Source organism: Mchenga conophoros, linkage group LG7 (genome assembly GCF_057382185.1).
Source record: "Mchenga conophoros isolate Kocher_MC1m ecotype Shallow Benthic linkage group LG7, M_conophoros_male_GT1.1, whole genome shotgun sequence".
In the NCBI taxonomy this organism is placed as follows: domain Eukaryota; kingdom Metazoa; phylum Chordata; class Actinopteri; order Cichliformes; family Cichlidae; genus Mchenga; species Mchenga conophoros.
This window is the reverse complement of record NC_140532.1, coordinates 65,535,559-65,546,337: the sequence shown is the minus strand read 5'-3', so window position 1 is coordinate 65,546,337 and position 10,779 is coordinate 65,535,559. Positions and strand designations below refer to the sequence as shown.

The window sequence follows — 10,779 nt, the reverse complement described above, 5'->3', positions numbered from 1 at the left end:
GTCCACTGTCATCATGTCCGACACAGAGGAAGTGTAAGTCAACCCACATTTTTATTCACAAATTCTAAGATTTTAATCTTCTAGCAGTAGATTGGCCAAAAAACGTTTGACTTAAGGCCTTTTTGTGAGCTAGAATCTTAAATTGCTGGACAACACTAATAAAGAAGATCCTGAGCTAAGATGATTTAGTCAAATAGCCGTTTTCACTGTAAACCACAAATTTTCATGTTTGATTTTGATGAGCTGCAACAATTCTAAGCATTCCTTTGTGTTCTGTCTTGCAGTGGGGTCGAGGGTAAGTAGCACCACCACTCCTGATTATATATCTAAAAAAATGATCCACTCCTAAAATTAGGTCCAGGTACAGTCGGGAGTTCCATGCTAAAGGCCCAGGATTACTTCTGAATCTTGTCTAACTGACTTTCCATCCCCTGTAGAGAGTTATTTGAACTGGACAAATTGCAGGTTTGGCTTGACTCCTCCAGATTCAAGTTGTGCAATAATGCTCTCTCTCCTTCAAGCAAATGACCACACCAGCACTGACAACAGGACAGTGCCTTTTATGCTTTGTGAGATTAAAATATAAACTTTTAGAAACATAAATCGCATAAAGCGGCGCAGTCCTGTTGGCAGAGAGTCCTGCAGCTCTGCATGACAATATGCAAATGTGCAGTCCTCCTGAGCTGAACACACTTTGAAAACAACTTGGAAGTTTTGCTCCAATCAGCTCATGAGGACTGTTTTGTGTATGCTTAGCATGGATCCCCAGTGTACCCACATTTTGCTTTTGTATTCTGTCAAAAATGGGTACATATGGGATCTTTTGATAATGTTCTTCTGCTCCTCTCTTTCTCGGACGGACGTGAAGAATACGATGGTAAGACACAACCTCCAGACTCCGGATGATAAGTCTCACGTCACTGATACTAATTTGTTAGTCGTCCCTGAACAGGTTTTTGTGGCATGCTAGTTAACTCTAACATAACCTGAGATAAGTGAAGACACAGGTTGTAAACAAAGTTGGTTGGCGACAGGTTAGAATCTCTCTTTTGTCTTTGACTGCATCCAATTGCAGTGCAGGTATTTCCAGGAATCGATCACATTTCATCAATGAGTGACTGACCTTTTCTTTCCTGTAACTGCTTGCGGTCTCACCTGCTTTAGCATCATCCGGTGACAGTTCGTTTGAACTGCCTCACCACGAACCTCCTCATATCTCATATCTCACATCTCCTCCTTTCATCCACTGACCGCCTCCTCCCCTCTTCCATTTCTCCTGCTTCCATTAACCCTCTCACTGCCCTTCCTCTCCCCTTTTGACTCGCTGCATGTTGTGTAGCTGTAGAAGAGGAGGTAGTAGTGGAGGTAGAGGTGGCCCCTGAGGTGGCCCCTGAGCCAGAGCCAGAACCACAGCCAGAGCCAGAACCAGAACCAGTGGTAGAACCAGAACCAGAACCAGAACCTGAGCCTGAGCCTGAGCCTGAAGGTATGTGGCATGAAGGGGGGAAGAGGGTATTGGATCCTTTCCCAGGCGTCACATGCGCTCCGGCAGCTACAGCCAGTTAGTTCGATATAACTAACCCTGATGTGCAGCCCAGTCTCACTGCAAAATGAGCAGGAGCAATGCTGGTCCCCATGAGTGTCACAATAAAGGCTTTAAACATGTAATTATGTTCGTATACATGTAACTCCACAAGACATGATTGTTGAAAAGCCCCTAAAGTCTTTCAGTGAAAGTTGACATGACATTCAACCTCTTGAGTTTATTTATATTTGACTTTACTGTCATTTCTAGTTTATGTTCAATCACCCTTTGGTTATGGTAAAAGGTAAATGGTCTGCTTCTTATATAGCTCTATCTGAGCACTCAAAGCACTTTACACAACTTGCCTCTTCACCCATTCACACCCGCACTTTTTTCTATGCTCTTTCAATGTTTGCAAACTAAAAGCATTTGGTTAATTTTAGACAGACTTAGCCTTTTCCCAACTTCTTTTCCCACAAAAAATGTCCACAGTTATACACCCTGTATTGTAAACACACAATATGTTTGTATCCTGAACACTTAGCACTGAACATTTTGCTGTGAGATTGGTCTATACCTTCTCCATGTCTGCTAATGTTAAGCTAACACTACCTTTCTTTTACCTCCACATGAATTCAGAGAATGAGTTCATGAGTTCATGCAGAAGCTGAAAATGCTATGTTTGAACTACTATGGTCAGAAAGTGAAAACATGCTAATAAGCTCACTCCTTCAGCTATAGCTAATAGAGTTGTGCTAATACTTTAACTTTCCATTAGCTCTCCATTCTAAAAATGTTATCTTTGAGAAGCTGGGACATGTTTTTGGAGTTATCTTTCTAAACACCATTAAATTTGCATCTGCTTCTTTAGTAACAAATAATTTTACAGTTCTTGCTAGGTGGCTTTTCCACTAGCCTAGCTCACTGTATGCTAAAATATTACCACAAAATCATTTGAGAGTTGAAAAATCTAAGACAACCAATAGAAAAATAGAAAATAGATTTTTTTTTATTTCAACCCTGTGTTTACTACTGCACAACATGCAACCAATTACTCTCTTTGATAGGATTTAAAAATTGGATAAAATTGGTACCATACCTGCAGGATAGGCTACATCTGATTGCTCCCTGTGGGAAGACAACCCTTAGTGCTAATAGGAGGAAAAAAAGATTTTAAAAAATAGACTCATTTTTCATCTTCCTCTTAATCTTGTATTCTGCTCAATCATGTAACATGCAAAAAATATGCCAAAACATGCCAAAAATAAAACATGCTAATTTGTTTTAAAACTACGTACATATCCCTATATCTTCTCAGTCCAGCCTCTATGGTGAAAAGGGTGAATGCAGGGTAAGGTGTAGCTGAGACCTCGATAAAAACAAGGACTTGGTGCAGCCAATCATAAATGATCAATTAATATTTAAGGGATGTATTTATCTCAACCCCTTCAGTAGAAATATGAATAAGTTTGGATTTTTTGACAGCTTATTCCCTTCTATAACTTTAGTAAACAGTTTGTTTGTTTTCTTTTGTAATTTAAAGCTAACATGAAAAATATTATACATAAATGTGATTCCGTACAAATTGAACTACTGTTTTACCATCTTAGTTATCGAAGTAAAGGTAAAACTTTGCCCTTATAAGCAGCTGGCTTTCTTAATCAGTTGATTGTGGTAACCAGTTTCTTTATTTTTTTTAAACATGCTAAGCTTGAGTAGATCAGCTGTGTGCCTTAGTTAGACTCTGTACAGTTTGCAGCTCCCAGGCTTCCCGCTAATGCTGTTCTGTTCTGCTTTTTGTTTTGGATGCCTGCTGCATGCAGACCCCACTGAAGAGGAAGGTATGTAGATTTAAAAACTTCAATCTTAAATCTGTCATTCTGGTTTTGGGAAGGACTACAGTGTCCAGGTCTGACATCTGTACTCAGGGAACGCCTGCTGTCTGTCCAAATTTTACCTGTCTGTGTGAATCCAGGAGCGCTGGCCCTAATTGGCATCCAAATATGAAGGTGAAAAATTTGGAACCACTAGTGGAGAAGGAAGGGTGAATGAATATGAAATGCTAACACGTGCTTCACTGCACAGCAACCCCACACTCTTGCTATGCCACTTGTCATCTGCATGGCATGAAGCCGCCAGAATCTGGGTTCAGATAAATGAAGGAAACAGGGAAATGTTTTGCTTGGGGTCAAGCCAAAAACAAAAAAAGACATATTCTCTGTATCAGTGTGAAACCAAAGACCAACGTTAACAATTCAGGTTTACTTTAACTGCACACCTGTTTAAACTGTTTGCAATACATGTTTGCTCTTATTTGACTGTTGTTCTAACCCTAACTTAAAAAGTGAATAGCCTATCCTTTTAAACTGTCTAATCTGTCACCTTGATCCAAAGCCACACTGAGTAATGCTTGGGTTTAGTGAAATAATCTGTTTTCTTTCTAATCTGGTGAAATTCACTCATCCCCTCTTCACTTCTTAACCTGCAGAGGAGAAGCCAAAGTTCAAGTAAGTTCCTTCTTATGTAGTCTGACTTGAAATGATTCCTGTAGACATTTAAATCGGAGTTATTTGGGCAAAAAAGACAAAGAAAGGTTCCAATTAGTGTGCCAGTACACTCAAAACCCCCACGCTCTCTTGCAGGCCCACCGCCCCAAAAATCCCAGACGGTGAGAAAGTGGACTTTGATGTAAGTCCGCCTGCAGTGTAGAAGAGATTTTGTTCATTTCCGGGTGTTTCTTTGCACAGCTGAATACTGCTTCTGTTGATCCGCCCCACAGGACATCCAGAAGAAACGTCAGAACAAGGATCTGATTGAGCTGCAGGCCCTGATCGATGCTCACTTTGAGCACAGGAAGAAGGAGGAGGAGGAGCTGATCGCCCTCAAGGAGAGGATTGTAAGTATTTAGCTAATGGGTAGTTTTATCTGTTCATATTTCCATGGAACTGGAAAATTGCAAAAAGCCTTCCACAATAATTCATCCACACAGGAAATACTTCCTGCCTTTTGCAGTTGGTGACTGGCTCTCATTTCTGGCCAAGGAATGGCTTCTAAAGGCTGAGCTCTGCTGGCTCTGCATGTCTTCTCAATGTGATTCATTTTATTAAATAAAATTTGGCTCACAGACAAGCTGATAATGACACAAATCAAATGGAGAAAAGACAAAACATCAACAATAAAAACACTAAAAAATATCATGGGAACAATAAAACACTATATTTTTAATTTTTACATTTTTGTAATTAAAAAAATCTTTCAATTATCTTAGTAGAGATACAAAGCAAAAACAAGGACACTCACTGTGTGGTGTGTGAGTTATCTTTGTTTTCTAACCCAACGTTTGCTCCTGTCCCACAGGAGAAGCGTCGTGCCGAGAGGGCCGAGCAGCAGAGGGTCCGCGCTGAGAAGGAAAAGGAGCGCCAGGCCAGACGTGAGGTGTGTTATTTTCAAACTATGAAAATGTGACTGCTATATGAATATATGGAGCAAAGACAAAATGTCTTGGTGCAGATATATAAACATAACCTTTTAAAATGTTCCCTTGAAAAGAGCGAACGTAGTTGGAGTTTCTTGTGACTTCCATTTGTAGGCAGCAAAGTATTTAAAGCCAGTTTTTCCAGGTTCAGGATGAATAAGTGCAGCTAATGTTAGTCCTGGGACCCGATGTTGTAAGTACTCTGTTCAAATTGGTGGTTACCAGGGACGATCAGAGAGCGGGTGGTGGATGCAGAGGTCTCACTCTGAGGTATTTTTTGTCAAATCAGGAGGAGAGGCGGATCAGAGAGGAGGCTGATGCCAAGAAGAAGTCAGCTGATGATGCCAAGAAGAAGTCAGCTCTGTCCAGCATGGGCTCCCAGTACAGCAGTCACCTGCAGAGAGTCAGTATACATGCAGACAGACACACACGTGTCTATGGGATCAGCTGTTGACCTGCATCTGTCCAAACAGGCTGACCAGAAGAGAGGAGGAAAGAAAGAGACTGAGAGGGAGAAGAAGAAGAAGATCCTGGCCGCCAGGCGCAAGCAGCTGAACATCGACCATCTGAACGAGGATAAGCTGAAGTACGACTCGGCTGTGAAACTAAAACTATAACCTTAGACTTTTACGCCTGTGTAAAATAGTTTGAACGTCTTAGAAATGTCCTAGAAAATGGTGAAAAACCTCAACAAAGTAAAGACAAGGAACTGAATGTGCCAGAAGCAAAATCCACCTGTCAGAAGAACTGCTTGGTTTATTTGTGTTCTTGTGTTTGCTGCAGGGAAAAGATCAAAGAGCTGCATGACTGGATGACCCAGCTGGAGTCTGAGAAGTTCGACCACACGGAGAGACTGAAGAGGCAGAAGTACGAGGTGAGACGGCGTCCTCGTGAGCGCCCACGATGGCGTCTCTGACTGAGAACTTCTCAGCCAATTTCATGCATTTAGACAAGAACAATAAGACGGGTTTGAGAGAGGTCAGTGGGATGAGAAAAGCATAATATTTTACATTTCTTTCATTTGAATTATTTAATACTTATTTAAATACCATAAAACTATTTTCCTGCTTTTCTTTGATTTCAGTTTAAAATGTGTTATTTCATTTTCTGGGTTTTCCCTTTTATATGAGACAAAAAGTTATCTTTCCATATATTTTATCACATTTTTTTGGTTTATTCCCATAATTAGTTGATGAGTTTATCCTGACATTAATCTAAACATGTTTTGAACTGAATGCTAAAATATGATTATGTTTTTAAAAAATTTAAGGTTTTTAGGACATTTTACATTGAAAATATTTCATTACAATTTCATAAAAACCAGAAGGTGGGATTTCTTTCACTACTAGTTTGTTCTTATTTACTTGATTCTCTTGATTTTTTTATAGTTCACTAAATCCAAAGATTTGTGGGACACCTAATATTTTTTATGACTTAAGAAATCATATATGTAAGTAATCATTTATGCAACAAATTATATTATCAATTATTGTATATAATGAATTATTAATTTTTTACATACAATAATTAATCATTGGTTACATGCAAATTAATAATTAGTATATAATAAACATTCAGCTACAGAGGACACAAATTTGCTTTTGTTGAACTTTTATCTACTTGATTGTTGTTAAACATTATGTTTATTTACAGACTTTTACTTTACCTCAAATTATCTTGATGAAATTAAATTTGACCATTTAATAATATAGATAAATAGTCATAAATAGTCTAAAGTTAAGAGCACAAATGACTCGGTGCTTCAGACGTGCCAGGTTTGTTGTAGTTTGGTTTTGGTTGATGAGGTTGGCAACCCAAGGTCACCTCGGGATTTGAACCCTCGATATACTCTTGATTTCCTCCAGGTTACTACCCTGCGTAAGAGAATCGAGGAGCTCAGTAAATTGTAAGTAGTGCAGCTGAGCAGCAGTCATGCCGGCTCCCTGCATGTTAGCACGGGGAAAGTCAGAGCAGAGCGCCCCCGCTGGCTGACATAGGAAACAACACACCACCTGATTAAAAAGCGAGAAAGACAAAAGAGGACGGAGGAGTTTGTTTCCAAAAGGTGACACGTGCTCATGGGATTCCAGGAACCTCTTATGAATAAGAGTGGGGGTTTTAACTTTTTGCCAGGATTGTTTTTTTTAAAACAAGGATCTCAGAGAACCAGTCTTAAAATGACTGGAACTGATTTAATATTCAGTGAGTTTAAATGTGGACAGAGGTCCTGCCTGCATATACTTTAAAAAATGGGCTTACCTGTATATAATATCTATATATAAATCTATTTATAGCCTCTATATTAGCACAAGAGCTCTCTGTTTATATTATTATAACTACTACATGACTATGCTACTGTACTGTTTGACCTGTTTTGCAGGTGACAACTGCAAAGAAAAATAAGATATTTTACTGAGAAAAATAAAGAAAAAGGTAGGGGTGGTAGATGTCGTTTAGACGCTTGGCAAGAGTCTTTATAGGCCCAAGAAGCGCCTCTATACCAAGTTTGGTTGTTCAACTCCAGATCGTGTAGAAGTATTTGTGCATTATAGTAAAATATACATCTAATGTCATGCATTTAATGTTAAATGGATGCATTGCAGAGAACTGCAACCGCACTTTTAAATTAGTAAAACTCCAATATTTGTCGTAAGCCACAGTTGCTTGTACGTTGGTGAAACAAAGAGAAACTGGATGAACACGGTGCCAGTTTTGGACTCAAACTCTCTGTTTGCAAGCAGATGAATAATCTGAAGTGTCTGTAAAGGTGGTGCTGAGTGACTGTGATGCTCAGTTTTACATCACACAGCCTCAGCTATGTGTTTGAGCGAGCATAAAGGTAAGTCAGGGTTTGGTGAGGTTTCACAGCTGAGCTAAAGGGGAATTAAATGTTTGTGCTCCTTTGTGGGAAACCACAGCAGACGTGCTTAATTTGGTGACATCACAGGACAGAAGAAACTCTGGGTAACAAAAAGATTCTTATGCACGGCGCTGCCTTGGTTTCCCATGATGCTTTGACCCGCAGCTTTCAGCCCACTGAGCCCGTTCAGCTGAAAGAGTCGTTCTCCGAGGTAAAGGTATCCTGCTGCAAGTTAAAGCTGCTGCTGTGTCATTTCCAGGTTCTCACGTACAGGATTCGCATTGATGAGTTGCAGAAGCAGTGAGTATTGTCATTGCTGACTTCGCCAGCACCCAATAATCCCCCCCAAAGTATAACTTAATTTAATTCCACATGATAACGTGATAATGTGATAACTCTCCCCTCAGAAAGACATAACTGTCATCACACTGAGACAGTTCATGTTGGTTTAAGGCTGAAAACTAATAGGGACAGAGTACATCAAGCTATGAAACACTAGACACCCTGCAGGGAAATTTTAGTGTCTAAGAGAGCAGCCTTTTATTGTGTGTGCAGGAATAACAGCTGAGTTATCACAGTGCATTATTTGTTTTCCGTGTCAATTTAGACCAGGGGTAGGCAACTCCAGGCCTCGAGTGCCGGTGTCCTGCAGGTTTTAGATCCCACCCTGGGTTAACACACCTGAATCAAATGATTAGTTCATTGCCAGACCTCTGGAGAACCTCAAGAAATGCTGAGGAGTCATTTAGCCCTTTAAATCAGCTGTGGTGGATCATGGACACATCTAAAACCTCCAGGACACCGGCACTCGAGGCCTGGAGTTGCCTACCCCTGATTTAGACCCTTCAGTGATAACACCCTAGCCTTGACCCTAACCATTTAATTTATCATTAACATTATAAAATGACATGAAAAGGTCTTAGAAAATCAAGCATGCATCTTATGATGAATTTTAGATAGAAGACTACTAGTTTTATCCCTCAAACAGTAATAATCATACAGTAAACAAAAGAACACCTCAGTAACATGCCACAGATGGTTCAGTTCCAATCCCGGTCCAGACACAGGCCAAAAACATCTCAGCTGTCATGTTGTTTGGACTCTGTTGGTCAGCCAGACTAACGAGCACAAGTACTTAATGCAGAGGTGTTTAATAGAAGGGTGCAGCTGCATCATCACGCTTCTACCCTGAACATTAAGTACTCACCCTAAGACATCAAACATGACACATGAAACCTTTCACGATATGTCAGTTGCATTCGCTTTCTTTCTGGCAGCAGGTGGGCGGAGCTTTGGTGCTTACAGACTGAGCTGCGTGCCTACGTTGACCATATTTGGGAAATATGCTCTTTATTAAGTATAGAAAAAAAACTGTCTGGACGTTTCGAGCAGTCTAAGGCCTGAGCTTCTCACAGACTCACAGGTCTTAATTAGAGCAAACACGACTGTAACGGTGCATACACGATCGAAAATAAAGGGGATGGATTTGAGGTAGTGCCTTTGGATTAATTAAGCCCATGCAGGTAAGTACAGCATGAGTTGTGCATGCGAGCTGAATGGGTTGTTTTTTCTGCTTCCAAAATCCCACTCAAAACATACACTAAACAGACCCTAAACAATTTATGAGGATTTTCATGTTTTTTTCTGAATTAAGATATTTTTCATATCTCAAAAAGATAATTTTAATATTTTCAGTTACTTTTTTGAATGATTGCTGCACAAAATTTTAACAAAAATCTAAATCTGTACGGTTGGATAAAAACACACCCATCCGTTTCTTTAACTGAGAAGAGATTTTTATTTTAAGCAGCCAGTTTCCTCAAGAGATTTTGGACAAACATGCTTGCAGCTAGTGAAATGCTCTCAGCTTCATATGTGATGATGCAAAACATGTTTTTGCACTCTCCTCGTGCTTGACTTCTACCAAGGAGTCTTTGAGCTGTTCACTGCTGTTCTCTGAAGTTTGAGTTTGAGTATAAATTTGCAAATCAGCATCGACGGCATCGCACAATGTGAGAACAGCTCAAAGTTCTGAAATATGTCCAATTTCTTTGCGTTTCGCATTACAGCAGCAAGAAGGGAGCCGCCCGCCGCAGAAAGTAGATCAACTCGGCCCGCCAGTGCTCAGAAACCAAACCAGGAAAATCTCGGACACATGCCTGATGAAGCAATGCACGCTGTGGCAAAGGTCTTAGCTCAGAAGAAGCCTGTAATGCTGAGGTTTACCCTGCAGCCAACCAACCACACTATGAAACATGCAACCAGGAGCCTTTAGCTGCTCTTCAGTAGGAATAAAAACCATTAAACTTTGTTGCCGTCACGCTTCCTCACCCTCGACTGTTTGGTTCTCAGTATTTTTGTAAATAAAGTGTGACACTTCAAGCCATGTCTGTAGATCTGTTGTTCTTTAGTAAATCAATAAAGTTCAGTATTTTTAGATGTGTAATTTTAAAGTCGTTTCTTCAACACTGTTAAATGACCCGGCAGGAAACAGAGGCCCTGCTTTTATCAGAGTCTCCAAATATTTTAGGTTTTGCAAGTGATCAGTATGCACATTATCATTTGTAACTGAGGGAGGGAAACTAGTTTATATATAATACTACTTATATAAAAAAAAAATTTATTTTTAATCTAAGATAGGAGCTTATGAAAGCATATTAAATGTTGAATTTAATGCAAGGAACATTCCGTTATTTACCGCAGTCAATCTGTCCAGCTACTCTGGAGGAGGCTGTAAATGTTGTGACATGAGTCTGATATGAGTCAATGAGTCAGTGAAGCTCACTTCTGTCCAATGACAGTGCTGCTGAGGGGAGTTGTTGAGGATTTCCTCTACTTTTCTGTCGGTAACCGCTGCTATTTAGCCTCTGTTAGCTGCTGTTAGCTGCTGACATCAGTTCAGGAGATGAGGCTTGAGGT

At 40.0% G+C, this 10,779-nt stretch overlaps 1 protein-coding gene across 2 annotated transcripts; it reads left to right on the top strand.

Moving 5' to 3' along the window:
- Window positions 1-798: 798 nt before the first annotated feature.
- LOC146571582 (troponin T, fast skeletal muscle isoforms-like) lies at window positions 799-10,170 on the top strand. 2 transcript variants are annotated; one of them, XM_085280834.1, is made up of 10 exons: window positions 799-877; window positions 4,014-4,032; window positions 4,168-4,213; window positions 4,305-4,421; window positions 4,883-4,960; window positions 5,290-5,403; window positions 5,474-5,586; window positions 5,784-5,874; window positions 8,120-8,160; window positions 9,930-10,170. In XM_085280834.1, the coding sequence occupies exons 1-10, from the start codon at window positions 814-816 to the stop codon at window positions 9,961-9,963; spliced, it is 717 nt and encodes a 238-aa protein (XP_085136960.1). In that variant the 5' UTR covers window positions 799-813; the 3' UTR covers window positions 9,964-10,170. The 2 variants fall into 2 exon arrangements, with proteins under 2 accessions (XP_085136960.1, XP_085136958.1); XM_085280832.1 differs by lacking the exon at window positions 8,120-8,160 and adding an exon at window positions 6,866-6,906.
- The last annotated feature ends 609 nt before the right edge of the window (window positions 10,171-10,779 follow it).